This window comes from Callionymus lyra, chromosome 4 (genome assembly GCF_982586985.1).
Source record: "Callionymus lyra chromosome 4, fCalLyr1.hap1.1, whole genome shotgun sequence".
NCBI lineage: Eukaryota > Metazoa > Chordata > Actinopteri > Syngnathiformes > Callionymidae > Callionymus > Callionymus lyra.
The window spans coordinates 28,214,329-28,231,171 of record NC_141821.1 but is presented as its reverse complement, the minus strand read 5'-3'; the positions used below and the strand labels follow the sequence as shown (position 1 = coordinate 28,231,171).

General features: G+C 40.1%; 2 protein-coding genes across 4 annotated transcripts; one reads left to right on the top strand and one right to left on the bottom strand.

Annotated features, from left to right (window-relative positions):
• Positions 1 to 823: 823 nt before the first annotated feature.
• LOC148082355 (solute carrier family 2, facilitated glucose transporter member 4-like) lies at positions 824 to 10,746 on the top strand. Its single transcript, XM_087789517.1, has 11 exons — positions 824 to 1,025; positions 2,302 to 2,397; positions 4,950 to 5,110; positions 7,511 to 7,635; positions 7,712 to 7,827; positions 7,892 to 8,054; positions 8,252 to 8,439; positions 8,511 to 8,615; positions 9,084 to 9,185; positions 9,252 to 9,455; positions 9,533 to 10,746. Exons 1-11 carry the CDS (start codon positions 993 to 995, stop codon positions 9,749 to 9,751), a joined length of 1,512 nt encoding a protein of 503 aa, XP_087645643.1. The 5' UTR covers positions 824 to 992; the 3' UTR covers positions 9,752 to 10,746.
• Positions 10,747 to 11,038: 292 nt separating this feature from the next.
• LOC148082354 (Y-box-binding protein 2-A-like) lies at positions 11,039 to 14,148 on the bottom strand. 3 transcript variants are annotated; one of them, XM_087789512.1, is made up of 10 exons: positions 13,951 to 14,148; positions 13,462 to 13,525; positions 13,359 to 13,392; positions 13,208 to 13,297; positions 12,904 to 13,147; positions 12,704 to 12,785; positions 12,429 to 12,597; positions 11,740 to 11,886; positions 11,602 to 11,675; positions 11,039 to 11,522 (listed from the first exon to the last, which is right to left on the bottom strand). In XM_087789512.1, the coding sequence occupies exons 1-9, from the start codon at positions 14,024 to 14,026 to the stop codon at positions 11,637 to 11,639; spliced, it is 945 nt and encodes a 314-aa protein (XP_087645638.1). In that variant the 5' UTR covers positions 14,027 to 14,148; the 3' UTR covers positions 11,039 to 11,522; positions 11,602 to 11,636. The 3 variants fall into 3 exon arrangements, with proteins under 3 accessions (XP_087645638.1, XP_087645639.1, XP_087645640.1); XM_087789513.1 differs by having other exon boundaries at positions 12,704 to 12,789; positions 12,944 to 13,147; XM_087789514.1 differs by lacking the exons at positions 11,039 to 11,522; positions 11,602 to 11,675 and having other exon boundaries at positions 11,812 to 11,886; positions 12,380 to 12,597.
• Between the last annotated feature and the right edge of the window lie 2,695 nt (positions 14,149 to 16,843).

Sequence of the window (16,843 nt, the reverse complement as noted above, 5' to 3'; positions counted from 1 at the left end):
CCCGCTAAAGGGAAAAGTAGCCTGACTTGGGGGTGCGTCTGAGGGGCGGAGCTAAAACGATTCAATTGGAACCTCCTTATTGAAAGTGCTCTCCATGACTATGTGTCATTGTAACCCTCCAATCACAACTATGGACTCACCAGGCTCTATTTTGAACTTCTCACGCGCACATTGGTAATCCAGGTAGTGAAGCCTAAATTTAGGGACCACCTGTTGCCCCACACCGGAGGAAGCAGCTGTATTGTAGGGTGCATGACTCTTTTGGCATGCACTCTGAAATAGAAAGGGATTTGTCGATGTTGGGAACGTGGACAATAGCAACCATTGAGCATAGACCAGCCACTTTCCACTGCCGGAGAAGTGTTGACTCATCATGATCATGAGTGCGTCTGAGGTCCTGGATTAATGTCCCATCATTTCAGTAAAATTAAACATTTCGTTTTTATTAATTTGTCATTTTTTATTGACGGATACCTTGACCTAATCTTTATCTTATCTTAAGTAAAAAAAACAAAACAATTTCATAACTAATAACTCAAATTTTGTCCAAGTAAACGTCGTGTTGCCATGTTTGTAATCACATAGAGAAAACAATATTAATCATGAAAACAACCCCTGTTCTTGTCTTATAGGTTATGTTGATGTGGGTTCTTGTCATGCCATCGGCTGCTTTTAAGGTCATCATGGCTCCTGCCGTGCTCTCCGACCTCCGTGGTAACCTACAAAGATCAAGCGTGGAGCCTCCCACTTTCCCCCCTATCCCCTCCACCCGCATGGCTACAGAGAGAGGCGTGCGATCTGGTGTCATTCTCACCCAGGTGGACCAACACAACACAAACTCAATACGGACTACACAGGAGCCGTCGCCTTCTTCGTTTTTCTCAACGCACTAGGGCACTAGGTCGGGGCTTGTTGCCTATTTCAGGAAGTTCCACAAATCATTTGGCAGCACATTTGTCACCAGCAACTGGGTGACTGGAGCAGCCAAAGTCATGCCGTCCGGGTTTCAGCAACTCGGAGGAGAGGTTGGTCTGTTTCTTTTCTGTTTTTTTTTTCTCTAAAATACAACTTAGAAAGGTATTCAAGTAAATAAATTGGTATATACAAGAGGAGAGATAACACAGAGCATTTTTTTTCTGAATGATTGTCTATTTTTTTCATGTCACATAGATTTCTTAAACAACAGATATTTGAAAAGAGCTATAGAACACATTTAGATCAGATTCTTGTAGCCCAGTCCAAGAAAGTCACCTTGACTGACTGGTTCTTTTTTTGTCAACATATAAACAAAGCCTGTCCCGGACTTAATTCTTTGTTGGTTTCAACCTATCCGATTTACTTTTGAAGTCTTGCAAATTACATTTACAGGAGCAGGTGCAACATTAAAAAACGAAATGCACATTACATTTTAGTTCTAATGCTTAACCTACTTGTGTAACTGGAGGTGCAAACGCACACACACGCCCCTTTGTTTTGAACACTAAAGTGCCCTTTTCATGAGTCACAGACAAGGTCGAGTGGGCATGTCGCTGAACTGAACAAATGTTCCAAGTCCTACCAGTGACTCATCAACGTGCAAACCAAAAAGTGGTTGAAAGGTCACTAAACTTTGTCTCTTCAATCATTTTTGAGTCACACGAAGGCACTAAATTGGGAAGAGTTCCCTAAATGTCCCTTGCCTGGGCCACATGAACTTGAACTGACAGGTAGAGACACATTCCCAGGACAAACTTAGTAGATCTTGTCAAAGGTCCTCCCACGACTCTTCTGCAGCTACACCAGTGGAAGACAGGAAAACTCTCGTCGAACCAATCTGCATGAACATTCTGGATCAGAATGTGGTTAATACTCAGAGGAGGTTGGTACAAATTATTTGGACATGTTTAAATTAAAAGGTTTCAAGGGACTACCCCCAGAAATCTGGAGAATAGGGAAGAATCTAGAGATGCTGGTAATGTGGGTTATGTGGCTAATGTCTGACTCAGCATGTATGAATGAAGAGCACTGAGGGGAATCCAACAGTTGTGAGATTGCAGCAGCAGACTTAGTGGTGGTTGTGGGGGGGTGGGGGGGGGTCCAGAGGCTCTCAAGGGTCTGCTCGTCTGTCACCAACAAGACAGCTGCCACTGGCCTGATGGGAAACTCGAGGTAACTCGAGGTTGCCATGATACCAAACTCATTCAGTCACCAGCAGCCGAGGGGAAGTGATCATGACCAGCTCTCAGAATAACTGTCAATACGTCCGCTGCCATATCATAAAGAAGAGATGATTTCAATGTGTCTTTATTCCCTTTTTCCCAGACAGTGACTGGAACCCTCGCTCTCTCAGTCTTCACAGCTGTTCTGGGATCTCTGGAGTTTGGATACAACATTGGCGTCATCAATGCTCCACAGCAGGTAGAACACAACCCTACAGTAGCACAAGACAGTTAGTGAAGTGGTGTTTCTGTGAGGAGAAATACTGGTATCAGTGCATTGGATGCAGAATTGGACGTTTAGTTCAGTAAAGGTATAGTATAGACCAGGGGTCTTCAGCCCATACGGCTTCTTCACACCTTTGATTCAGCTCCTGCAGTTTAGAGAGAAGACGTTTGGAGACAAAAATAATCGTGTGAACAGTTAACGCCCTTAACTTCCATTTATTTTACTTTTTCAATTGGTAGTTTTGAGTAAAGCTAGTTCCACTGAAATGTATATATTATAATATATAATATAAAATAGTTTATATACAATATAGTTACATTTTTTTATTTTTATTTATTTATATAATATATTTTTGGCGGCTATTAACTGTGTTATATTTAGTTTATCTTTCAAATTAATTTTGTGGCTCTGAGTGTGTCTTAATACAAATATTACTTACTTGCAGCGAGAATTCTGACCCGCTCAAGTAGGAGAACTCACATTTCTCCGATCCTTAAAACTCTTCACTGGCTTCCAGTTTCTTTCAGGATCAACTTTAAAATTCTGGTTCTTACTTTCAGATCTATTCATGGTCAGGCTCCTCCTTACATCACTGATCTGATCCAGCCTTACACCCCAGCTCGGGCTCTGAGGTCTGTGGATCAGAATCTACTTATGGTTCCACGCACACAGCTCAGGACCAGAGGAGAGAAATCTTTTCAGGCTGTTGCTCCTAAGCTTTGGAACGATCTTCCTCTCTCTTTGCGCTTGATGGAGTCTACTGACTCCTTTAAGAAACACCTTAAGACGTTTCTATTTGTTCAGGCTTTTCCTTGAATTTCTCGAACTCCTGTGTTGTTCTCGGTGTTATCTTGATCTTTAAAGTGTGTACTTTTTTGAGTATTGTTTTGATTGTCTAAGCGCTTTGTGACCCTGGTCTCGAAAAGCGCTATATAAATGAATATTACTTACTTACTTACTTACTTTGTATATATTATATATATATTTTATATGTATTATATCAGGGTCAATGTGACCCAAAGGCCCCAAAACGAATGTGTTTGTAGTACCCCCATACATATGCAGTGATGGTCATTCACCTTGACCCAGAGACAACACAAGGGATACCACAAACATATTTGTCTTCGGGCCTTTGGGCCACCTTGACCCTTATATAAGACAAGGGTTAAATAGGTGTCTACACATTAAAAGTGGCCGACCCCTTGAATAAACTTCTTCAAGCTTTAAAATCAAGAGAAGCTTAAGAATAGTAGTTGTTTTCTACTACTATAGTAGGTGCTACTGTATGTAGTAGTAATAAGTTGATGGTGGTTTATGGTTTGATGAAGCAGTGATATTATTTTCAGAGTCCACCAGATGGATTTCACTGCTTCATATTCTATTGTTTTTGAACATCTCTTTATCATTTTGAAACCAAGCCACCTAGTTGGATCTACTATGACACTGTTTCAGGAAGTTTTATCTGGACATCACTAGTATATACTTGTAAAAAATGTTTGACTCATTTTAGTGGTATTTGAACACATACAGTCAGTTTAGGAAAATGTGTCAGAATTTAAAATGGTAATACAAATTGTGGTTTTGTAAGTAAAGCTAGACTAGCTACTGAGTTTGGTGCTAGAAGATTGATATTTCTTTCTTCTTCCCTTATTAAGTACATTTGATTTGATCTGTTTATTTCTGTGTTATAAAGCATTAATATTTCAAAAAGGGGGGAAATAGAAGTTGAAATAGTAACAACAGGAGGAAGAGCTGTGGTGTTAAAGCAGCAATATATAGGATAAAAAATATTGTTTCTGAGTGCCCCAGAATATTGTTGAATCACTGTAGCACTATTACCACATAGGGCATGAACATTTAATTATATAACAAGATAAAAGCTAGTGTTTGGTCAGTTTCTGGTCTTATCCTCCTGATACATTTAAATTTGCTTAAAAGTCTCACAGTATTTATAAATAATTATTAATAAATAAAGAATTCATGTAAAAATGTAAAGTATTGTTGCTTCAAGTTTGTATCTGAACTGTATTTTATTTAAGTCAAAACATCAATGTTACTTGTGCAAGAAGAAGATGGCAAATCAAACAGTTAATTCATCTTATACTGCTGGTTACCTTTATGTGGGTGTAGGTGTGGATGAGGTTGGGGTGGTCTACTTTAAATAAGCCAAATAGACCAGTAGCATAAGCACTAATACAAGAAAGAGTATAACCACTTGTATAGAACCAAGCAATGAAGGAAATATCTTTGAGGTATTTAACAGGTTTAGTTTCAGTGTTTTTAAGGGACGTCAAGAGGCCAGTTCGGATGGTAATAGCCCACATATTTGGGTAAAGACAAAGAAACCATATAGTAAACTGTAAGAATAGATTCAAGCTCATAATTTCTTAGTAAAACTCTGTCTTTTCCACTCAGACAAACGCATGTGTGATTTCACCAGCACACTTTGGGTTTTATAGCAAAGTATTGTCTTAATTACACAAACATTTTTTTAATGATGGTATGTTTCACTGTTTTTTTTTCAGATCATTGAGCAGGATTATAATTCCACATGGGTGCACAGGTATGGAGAGCCCATTCCTCCAGGGGTCCTCACGTCTCTTTGGTCACTGTCGGTGGCCATTTTCTCCATTGGTGGGATGGTTTCCTCATCCTGTGTGGGCTTTGTTTCAGAGTGGCTGGGAAGGTAGGAAATTGATGAATTATTTCATCCAACAAAATAAGTTAAGAGTCTTACAGTATTGCATGAATCAGTATTAAGTTCCAAATGTAGAATTTTACAGCTGCCCATTAATATCAAGAATCGCCCAAATTTCCACTGGATCCGTCTCAGCTTCGTTCTCAATCCGCTGCGATCCCTGGACCAACTCAGACTCATTAAAGTCGATTAAAGTTATTCCACCACGTGCATTGCAGCACGTCTCAGCTCCGTCTTAGCTCTGGCGTCCGGCAGAAATACGCAAGAGGTCTATTTTTGCCGGATGACGCAGCCGTCATGCATCAATCCACTGCGATTAGATCGCACCACAAAAGAAGTGAAACGTACAAAGCATCTAGTGAATTTCAAACTAAAACACAATAATCAAAATCCAAATTGTAAAACATCACTTCGTAGACATTACGTCACATCCGATTCCACTCACACATGGTTGGAGTTGAAAGGAACACAACATTTTGGATGTGACCTGCAGATCAACATCGGAGTGTGTGATTACTTCTGGAGATGCCCAATACTACGCAAATTCCATAATCCCGCGCAAGATTTTAGATCTCCTTTGATTTTGTGATCTTGCGACTCCAGCTCTTTTCCACGAAGCGCTGCAACGGATCGAAGACAGACCAGGAACGGATCAGGAAAGCATCTAGTGAATTTCAAACTAAAACAGTGGGCAAGAGTTTGCTGTGTCAGTCGGAGCGGAACGGAATGAAGACGGATGCAGTGGAAATTTGGGGTTACTGTATTCCAATCCTCCCTTAGATAGAAATGCCACCGTGTGTCTCATGACTAGGGGAAATTCTTTAGGTCATCATTATTGCAGAAGATCAATTATATGTAGTAAAAGTACTATAAGTCCATGGTTTGAATTCTTGAAGCTTCTACTAAATCTGAGAATCATCTAGAACATCTAGAAGGACAGTAGTCTTGAGTTAATCCCATCATAAACAAAACTGCTGACTCACCATATAGCAGTAAGTAAAAACTATACTCGATAAATTTACCTTAAAGGGGAAATACACTTAAACATCTCAGCTTTATCAGTGATCAAAAGAAGTTTTGTAATGACCCACATTTCCTTGCGGTAACACAAGCTGGTTTGGACCGCAGCCCACTCACTGAAGTAGAATATTAATATCAGTTGGCTGCTTTGGGTCAAGGTAGTGTTTCAAATGGGTGGCGAGACTGAACTGGGTGCCCTCGGGCCCTCGGTACGAAGAGTGCTGGAGTAAAATAGGACATGTGCTTTTATTTGGCAGGAGAACTACTTATATTAGCTCAATGAGTGGCATGGATATTACTTGTTGGATTTTGTCTGACGACTAAATTCTAGAGACGCAAATGAAATCCGATATTTTCAATCAGGGTAGTGACAAGAGTGTGTTGGCATTGGAATAGACCAGTTATCTGTTCAGTGGGGCTCGTGACTAGGAAGAAGAAAGTCATGAAGTCTCTAAATTGAGCAGGAAGAGTTACCCTGATGGGAAATGGCAAACAAGGTTATTGATATTTTTGAACCCTAGGCTTATACAATGATCTAAAGATAATTATGTTTGACGGCCTCTTGGAGGCGCTCTAGCAGGAAGCACAAGAGTAAGACAGAGGAGATAGTGAGCCTGGGAAGACGACAATTCGATTTGAACGACTTTCTTGAAAATACACATGATGCAATACATATGATGCCGCTTTTAAAAGTGATCGATCAGGCTGACCTGACCTACATGAAAATGAAATAGATAATGCGCCTAAAATTGTGATGGATGAGACAAACTTATTTATTGAATAAAAAGTGTAAAGAATCTTTTGTGTACAATGGTATAGTGTAAATATCTCATGTTAAAACGTGACATAGATAAGGTCTTTTGTTTTCGTTTAATTGTGGGCGGGTGTGGCTTATTTGCAGCGCCGACCGGTTTAATGTGGGCCTTATATTCACAGACATAAAACAATTTTACAATAGATTACAGGTTTATTTTTTTGAGCAAACTCGACTTAAAATGAGTGCCTTGATGAGTTAGGAGTCACATGCTAAATGTTACTTAATAGAAAATAACCATCTAATTCAAAACAAAACCTTCAAGACAGTCATAATCAATAGAATGATATTAATGACTTTTTCTTTCTGTTAGTCTCTTACTGCACAACAAGAAAAGTATGTTACATTTATTAAAACTCTAAAAGGTGATTTATCTAGAAAAAGAAAACAGATACGAGTGTGTCCTCAGTGAAATCCATGAGGTGTTATCAGGGCCCGCAAAATATTTTCCTTCCAAATAAGAATGACATTTAATGTGACACTACCCTGATAGGATAGAAAAAAGATTTTATTGTTGTCATTGAAAAGAAGTGATGAGGATCATCTGCTTGCAGGAGGAAAGCTATGCTCATCAATAATCTTCTGGCCTTCATTGGTGGAAGTCTGATGGGGTTGTCAAAGGTGTGCAGGTCTTTTGAAATGATGATCCTTGGACGGTTTGTCATTGGTGCCTACTGTGGTAAGATGAGAGACTTGGTTTAATTCCAAGTGGCCTTTGTCAGAACAGGTTTTCTGACTGTTTTGAGTCTCTACAGGTTTGGCTTCAGGTCTAACCCCCATGTATGTCGGTGAGATTGCTCCCACTAGTCTACGAGGAGCTCTTGGCACGCTGCACCAGCTGGCTATAGTCACTGGTATTCTTTTTGCTCAGGTAACATTTTCACCTCATGTTTGGATGAAGAACAAATCTGTCATCAGTTTCCTGCTCTCGACAGGTTCTTGGCCTGGAGTCACTACTGGGAAGTAAGGAGCTGTGGCCTGTCCTGATGGGTCTAACTGTGGTCCCGACCGTACTTCAGATGGCACTTTTGCCTTTCTGCCCTGAAAGTCCCAGATTTCTCTACATCGTAAGATGCCAGGATCGTCATGCCAAGAGTGGTGAGTTGAACCATCCCCTCTATCAGTGTCTGACTACTAGACAGGTGGTTTATTTCAGTGATCAGGATTTTTTATATTTACCTAAACCAGAGGGAGTTAAAGAGGGGGGAAAGTAAGCAGAACCAGTTAAAGATTTTTAGTTTTAAAGTTAGTGTTGGTCTCGATTTTGACTCTAACATTACCTCCACCTCCCACAGGCCTGAGGAGGCTGACTGGTCGAGAGGACGTGGACAACATTCTGTTGGAGATGCAAGAGGAGAAGAGAAGGATGGACATGGAGAGGAAAGTTTCTATCCCAGAGCTTTTCCGGTCGCCGATGTACCGTCAGCCGATCATCATCTCGATCCTACTGCAACTCTCTCAGCAGCTTTCCGGGATCAACGCTGTAAGATGGGATCAAAGCTTCTTCTTTTCTTCAGGTTGAAGATGTTGATGTCATGCATCTTTTTTCTCCAGATTTTCTATTACTCCACCGGGATCTTCACAAAAGCTGGGGTCGAGAGTCCAGTCTATGCCACCATAGGAGCTGGTGTGGTTAACTGTGTATTCACAATCGTCTCGGTCAGTATTAGACCTGGTATAAACATCCAAAAACTAAACTTAGCAAAGCTTTACTCTGTTACATTTTCACCACTCACCAAACTGTGTGACAGGATGAACGCCCTTGGATGCAATGCACACAATAGTTTAAATATTTTAAATAAATTGTGATTTAAAGCAGCACTACGTAACATTTTCATATCAATTTTTCTAAGACAAAATAAAACTTTTCTCTTGTTTTAGAAACACATGCACATGCAGTGTTTTCATGACAATGCAAATACACAATTTAACACGAGAGCCAAATACAAAAATACTTTTGACTAGACATATGTAGTAAAATGTTGGGCAGTGCTGTATTAATAGAGTAATAAACAACAGTTGATAACGCAAGTTAAGAGAATTATATTCAGTATAAAGGAGGAATATATATATATTTTTAAACAATTTAATAAATTAAACAGGTTAATGTTCTTGTTTTCACTACAGCTTTTCTTTGTGGAGCGGATGGGTCGGCGCACACTTCATATGCTGGGTCTGGCAGGGATGTGTATCTGCGCCGTCATAATGACAATCGCTCTTGCTTTGCTGGTGAGTTAAAAAGAGAGCCACAAAAAGTTTTGTCTTGTTAGTGAAACATCTTCCATCACCTGGTAGGAAAACATTCCTTGGATGAGCTACATTAGCATGGTTGCCATCTTTGGGTTTGTGGCCTTTTTTGAAGTGGGTCCAGGTCCAATCCCGTGGTTCTTTGTAGCCGAGCTCTTCTCTCAAGGCCCCAGACCGGCAGCCATGGCTGTAGCCGGCTGTTCCAATTGGACTGCTAACTTCATTGTTGGCATGTGCTTCCAGTATGTCGCTGTAAGTATTAAAACCAGTAAGATCGCCTTGAATCAGCAGCAGATCAGAATATAAAGCAACTTTCTGAACTTCCACAGGATCTTCTCGGGCCGTACGTGTTCCTCATCTTTGCTGCACTGCTGCTTTTCTTCCTCATCTACACATTTCTCAGAGTACCTGAGACACAGGGCAGGACCTTCGACCAAATAACAGCAGGGTTCCACCAGCCCTCTGCGGGAATGATAATGGACACAGATAACAGCTTGGAAAAGCTTTCCACCGAAATGGAATGCTTGGAGATTCAAGATGATAACTGAGGGACCCTCACTCACTGTTGTTCCAAAAGTCTTTGATCACATTATTGTACCATTCATTCACACTGCAGTGTATTTTTATTTTCATTCGGCCATAACAGGCCAATGCAGGCTGGAGGGACCTGACTCACAGACACTAATGGGAATGAGCACGTGGAGGTTCTCATTCATCCATGGTTATCCAATGGGTTCCAAAGAATAGAGTTGCCTCGCTCCGGACCCCTTTGGATAATGAGTGTCATAGCCGTTTCCTTTGCACAGAAGAGACTTGTGGGCCAGTGTGGTAGGATTTAATTTTGATTCCATGGCAATGCGGAATATGTATATATGGGCGGAGAGACAGAAATTCCTGCACTTTATCAAAACACAGCAAAGATGTTAAGATCTTCAATAGTCGAGTTTGGTCTGCTTGACAGACGTAATGCAACAAATGTTAATGGTGCAAAAAGAGTTTAGGACCATCCTATGAAACCTTGGTCAGTGTCGGTCATCAATCATGCCCCAGGATCATACAAACAGCAGTGACGACATACTTTCATTTCCTTTGAAGGATGACAATTATTGTCAGTTCAACACAACCTCCAGTTCTGGTAGAGCTAGATATGAACGACATGAAGAAGCGTATTGGAGTAGTAACTGGTAGCATGGTTATGGGCAACAAATTCTGTAACAGTGCTGATGTGATTGGGGAAAGACAGAATACTTGTCCATATAAAAGCACTTCCAATTACACAGTGTACATATTTAGGAACCGACGGGTACTTTCTTTGCTCAACACACTGCAGTAGGAAACACCTCGAGATGTTCAGGGCATTACAAGTATGCTTAAAACAAAACGCACACAATTTATTTTCCATACAACAATAACTTGTACAAGTCATAAGCTTTTTTTTGAACTGGGGTGTATTTTGACTGTGTGAAATGTCTATGAATTGAAAAATGGTATTTATATGTGTGAATATTTAATTAACCATGTAAATAAAGTAGATTCAACTATTCATTTCCTAATCCATTTAATCACAGCTTTTCTAATGACTGACTGAGATTTACCCTTTTATTTACTTGTACAAATGCATGCAGATTTAAAGCATTTAATAGTTTAGTGAAGTAGAAAGATCACATTAGAGGAAATATTTTTAATGTAAATAAGTAATGAACCAACTTATTGAAATGTTTATCGACAAGGTGCAAAAAGACATTCATAAGTCATTCTGCACAGAAGCAACATATTTTTAAACATGCATCACATCCCAACAGATCCAACAGTCCAGATGTAAAAAGACAATAGGGTTGAAGTTTGCAGACATTTATTACGACAATAATGACATTGCACAGAACCCCCTCCAAACAGAAAAGTAACCCCCCAAAAACATTAGTCTGTCTACAACTGAGAAAATGGGCGTAGTCGATTTAAATTGGTGGTAATCAAACTAAACAAACTCCCAAAATGCACCACCAACCTCGCTTGCTTGGCTTCCCCACATTAAATAAATCTAAAATTAAATAAAAATCAAGAATAGTTTCTAACAACTACTTGACGTCTCCAATCTTGACAAAGAAAATCTATTTTGAAAGGGGATTGAAAGAACTGAGACGCACAGCAAAATTTCCCATTTTGGCTTTCCATTTCTAACTATACAGCCACAACCTTCCATCTTCCCTGCACCACGATCATACTCTTGAGGACAGGAGAGAGTGGACTTGAGGATGGGGGAGTGCTGGGAGGGGAGAGAAGTGTACGTGGTCCAAGAGTCCAGTCCTCCAACCCTTGTACCTAACAAGTACCAAAGAGGTTTAAGAACCATCTTCACACACTCATGACCCAACATTAAATTCAAAACTCCATAACCCACCTCTTGCCAAGGGCCATTTGACTGTCCTCTCCACATCACTTCGCTAATGCTGGCTCCGATATCATCCCTGCTGCCTTCAGCGTGGGGCCAAAATACATTTTGTTTAAACATCTCAATGACTAAAATGCACCGGCTTACCTCCTCTTCTGACTTGAAGCTTTTGGGGGAGGATTTTGGTGAAGATTTCGGAGAAGACTTCTGAGATTTTGAAGCAGCTTTAGCATCTGCAGGCTTCGAGGGCTGAGGGGAACTTGTAGGCTCAGACGGCAGCTTTTCGTTTTCACTCTGTAAAAACAAGTTTACTGGAAACCTACCTCCAGGATAAGACAAATCCTTCAATTCTTACTTCTTCATGTATGAGCAACAAACTTAACAATATGTGTAATGATTACCTTCAAACCAAGGCTGCATTTCAAAAGGTTCCAGTAAGACAAACTAACATGTTCAGTAACTAAAACCTTATAAATCGTCTTCAATACAGAAAAAGTTCAATCGTGATTGATTGTGTGATTACTACACAAATGGAATTTTATCATACTTTGCTTTAGCGCGATATAAATTTGTAGCTAATAAATATCGCTGTAACAGCCCCTCCTTGCATCTCTACACCATGTAAGATTGAATAAGCCAGAAGTGGTAAATTCAACACACATGACAAGGACTGTAGGAAATATACTTGTTAAAATCCATAAACTGACAATTGTAAGAAATTATATCCTAAATAACCAGATCTAGTTCAATCGCCAACATTTCTTTAACCAGATCACTTTATGCTCACTGGAAGTGACGACAGCCTTCAAATAAAAAAAAAGTTTATAACCACTGACTTTAGAAAGAGAGGTCTCAGAGTTTCTTTGCCGGCGGCGCCTCGCCTGACGAGCTTGTTTCTGATCCGTCACATCTCCATTCGTCTCTGGCTCCTCTTTCAAGTCCTCCGTGTCTGCTACTTGGTCGCCATCTCCTGGTTGATCAGGTGTAGGACGAGGACGGTACTGCCTGACAAGCCAAAGATGTAGCAGATTGTTTACCATTTTTATTGGTTAAATTCTTTTGGAAAAAAAAGATTCTCCGCAGCAGAATCCAGAGCGGTATGAAGTCTCACCTACGATACGGCCTCCAGAACCTACGCCGTTGGGGTCTTTGTGATTGGTCCCCTTCGGTTTTGTCATTTTGCTCAGCAGATTCTCCCTGACAAATCCAAACAACTTTTACATGTAAAAATGGTTGCTAAAAACTCAGTGTAAATAGTAGCAGATTCAAGTCTCAAACCTAAAAACAGAGACATCACTTCCTGTAGCACACTTTCCTGCTCAGTCTGCTCCTGGTTAATGTTTCCACTCACATCCTGCATCTCCTGCCGGGGTCTGCGAGGCCGGCGACGGTTCTGCAGAGGCCTCGCCTCGCCGTTCTCCGTCTCCTCGCCCTCGTTGGGAGGCTGAGGGCTGCGTGGGAAGAGGCGTCGGCGGAAGAGGCGTTTGTTCGGAGCGTAACGGCTCCCTTTGACAGGAACGCCACCAGGACCTGTGACGTTTGCTGCCTCAGAGCCCTGCCAGGCAAAACAAGAGATCTATGATTTCTGCAAAACAAATTATTTCACATGTTTTACCTTTGCCGCCTCGATCACATCAAACTCTACCACCTCCCCGTCTCCTACACTGCGCAGAAACTTCCTCGGGTTGTTTTTCTTAATGGCAGTCTGGGAAGACGCATTATTTTTAAAACAGGTCAAAGCTCGGGACAGGCGTCGTCCTTGTTACCTGGTGAACAAACACATCCTCTTTGGTATCGTTCCTAAAAAAAAAGAGACAGTCGTCCATTATTGACAGTCAAGGCAAAAGATAACGTGGCATTGGTCAGTACCTGTTGATGAAGCCGTAGCCATTTCGGACATTGAACCACTTGACTGTGCCTTGCACAAGGGTGGCTGTGACAACAGCGGTAGCAGTAGTTTGAGAAAAAGATGTATACACACACAAATAAAAACATAGTACTTTGATTTGTTGGTCAAGCTTTTCTTCTTTTTTTTTCCAACTAGATGTAAATACTTTGGGAGTGACCTGCTACTGACTTGATGTCAAACATACCTGCCTTAAAGTCCTAGAAACTCAATTTGTTTTAGGAAAAAGACAAGTACCTGGCCTTGTAAAAATCATGCTCACCTGCGGCACTCACGCATGCGCCATTGCAAACGCCATGTGATCATTGGTTCTGACTAATTTTGTGTATTGAACACACGTGTAAGGCTCGACAGGAACCAGTGAGCAGACTTTAAAGAAGAATTATTGAGGCTCACTGTGAACACTTTGGTGAAAACTGTTGCCATATTCAGTGACCCACAAGTTGACCCACCTATGACCCTCCTCTCTGGCTGGAGCTGCTCCTCATCCGGCGCCGATGGTGGAGCGCTCTCCTCCGCGTCGGTCATGCTCGCAGTCGGTTCGCTCTCTCTCTCTCCGGCGTCCCCTCCCTCCTGCTACTCGGGAAACCTCAGTCATGCACGAGTGTTTCTTTTTATCTCAACACCGGCGCCGGCTGAGAGACCCCGGGTTTAAGTCCTATTGGTCGCTGCAGCCTCGCCGTGATTAGTCGAGCGTCACCGGAAATTGGGGACGTACAGGTGAGTGGGAGGAGGAGAGAAGACGGAAGGAGAGCTAGGGGTTTGGTCCTTAATGTATTGTTTAAATTAAAAAAATAACTGACTATTTTATCAGTTTTACTTATATGACTTACAAGTCCAACAGCCGATAAAAAAACTTTACGAGTATTTTTATTTTTATTTAAAAAAAAATTACAATCGCGAGGAAAATACTTTCACACATTTACTGATAATGAAACTACACTCTGTAATTCTTTAGCTTACGTTTACTACATGCCTTGGTCAAACCTAACCATTTTATTTTGTATTTATTTATCCCACAGCTAGTCTCTAAATATATTAATATTGTTTTTTTTTTAGGTATTTTCCCCACTTTTTTTTTACCTTGAACCCTAAACATTTTTTAGATAAAAAAAGAAGATATATAAAGAAGAGTTAAATAAAATTATCTTATATAATTTATCGTATTATTAGTATGTGGCCCCTGAGGAAAATGTAATTTCAAAAGTAGATGTGATGCAAGCTACATGCTTTGATTTTTGAGGAAACATTTCACAATGTTTGGTGCACAAGCAAGTCCAGTCCAGCCCATCTACTTTATGATATGGTTTTCTGTTGGTTGGGTCATTAATTTCATTTCATTAATTTTATTTAATTTTAATATTATTCCAGGCTGTTGCTCCTAAGCTTTGGAACGATCTTCCTCTCCCTCTAGTCTACTGACTCCTTCGAGAAACATCTTAAGACCTTTTTATTTGTGCAGGCTTTTCCTTGAGACTTTTCTGAGACTCCTGTGTTATTCTTGGTGTAATCTTGATCTTTTAAGTTGATATTTTATTGAGTTTTGTTTTGGTTGTTTAAGCGCTTTGTGACCCTGGTCTGGAAAAGCGCTCTACAAATGTAATTTACTTACTTACTTACTTATCCAAGGTCTCAAGTACATAGAGTATGAGAACTGGGTCTTTGCGTTGTTCAGTTAGATGTCATGATACCTTCATGTTAGCTTCATGTGTTGATGAGTTTGTCCAGTGATCTTCCTAAATGATGAGATCTAAGTAGTAGAACTGCAATTAAAGTAAGTAAGTAGGTTAGCTTTATTTGTGCAGGGCCCCACGTCTATATACGATTAAATGCAAAAATATTCATTTTATTATTTTGAACAGCTTCATTTTCAACCCAGTTCAACTCAAGCACCTGACCAATCACAAACAATATAGGGTTGGGGCGGAGCAGAGTAAAATAATAGTTCAACATTTAAAACAGACAAAAGAATAGGGTCCTTTCAGATAGACAGTGCTTTGCTAACATGAGATTTGGAGTTTTGGAATTGTGTGTTCCTTTTTGGGTCAGCCATGCTTCTGACTACCAGCATGAGCAGATAGGTCATAGGACTCTAGTTTCAGGGCTCTAAATATATCTTGGAGTCTCTGACATGTTCAGCCAGGCCACTAGTTATGAAGCCACAGGGAGGGAAATGTGCATAATAAAGGCCGTCGTTAACAAAGATTAGGAAGTTTGGCAATCTCAAATGTCGGACAAATCTCAAAGGGTGTAACTAAGACATTCATTTATGAATGAAGTGTGCGTTCTGCCCTGCCCTTCCTCTGTCACTCCTCATCCAGGATGGGGCCCTATTAGGGTTTTGCAGCTACAATAAAATTGCAGGAATGAACGTTGAAAAAGTTGGAATGGAGTCAAGATACATACATACAGCTCCTGATAGATATGGTCTAATTTTTCATACATATTCTTTATTTATTGATTTTCATTCATCAAAATACAAAGAACATAAAACACCCCAAATGAGTTCCCCTTTCCCACCTCCACCCCAATACAGTAATAACTCTCTGTAATACAAAAAAAAACAAAAAAAACAGGGAAACTATAAGTAACTAAGTAAGTAAGTAATTTTTATTTGTATAGCGCTTTTCCAGACCAGGGTCACAAAGCGCTTAAACAATCAAAACAATACTCAATAAAACATATACTTTAAAGATCAAGATAAAACTGATAACACAACAGGAGTTCCAGAAAATCAAGGAAAAACCTGAACAAATAAAAACGTCTTATTATAAACCAAATTAACTAAATAAAACATGTCCAAACAGCATAAACGCCATGTATTTTCCCTTTTGTCAAGAAAGTCAACTTTTCAAGAACCAGATTATCTATTAAAAATTACAAATTATTGTTATATTATTTAAAGATTACAAATATCCAGTTAGACAAACTATGTGTGTTTACACACAAACACTTCCTCATTCAATAATGAATAGTTAAAGGGGCCCTTTTCAGTAATATACCACAGACATACGGTATTATTGGTACAACTTTCTTATTTTGAAGTTCTGAGCAGCCATTTTTTTTACTGTCTGAAGCTAGTGTTGACAGTTCCAGATTAAAAAAAAACAGGTTTATTATCATTCCACAGCTGATATCTCAGTTTGAAAATAAATGTATCCATGCCTAAAAGAAAACCTGCTCTATTTAATGTAGATGCGAAGCAAACAATGTAACACGACATAAAAGTGTAGATATTCACAACACTCTTGTTTTGAACAGTATAATTAAACTCGTCTTATTTTGAAGGCGTACAACAGGAAGCGGGTGGATGCGGGCACGGGGGGCAGCGCTGACGGCTGGAGG

Coding starts and splice junctions, on each gene's coding strand:
- LOC148082355 (XM_087789517.1), top strand. CDS start 993: ATGCCGTCCGGGTTTCAGCAACTCGGAGGAGAG. Junction 1,026..2,301: donor TTCAGCAACTCGGAGGAGAG/GTTGGTCTGTTT, acceptor CCTTTTTCCCAG/ACAGTGACTGGAACCCTCGC. Junction 7,636..7,711: donor TGTCATTGGTGCCTACTGTG/GTAAGATGAGAG, acceptor GAGTCTCTACAG/GTTTGGCTTCAGGTCTAACC.
- LOC148082354 (XM_087789512.1), bottom strand. CDS start 14,026: ATGACCGACGCGGAGGAGAGCGCTCCACCATCGGCGCCGGATGAGGAG. Junction 13,393..13,461: donor GGCTACGGCTTCATCAACAG/GTACTGACCAAT, acceptor CTTTTTTTTTAG/GAACGATACCAAAGAGGATG. Junction 13,148..13,207: donor ATGTGATCGAGGCGGCAAAG/GTAAAACATGTG, acceptor TTTGCCTGGCAG/GGCTCTGAGGCAGCAAACGT.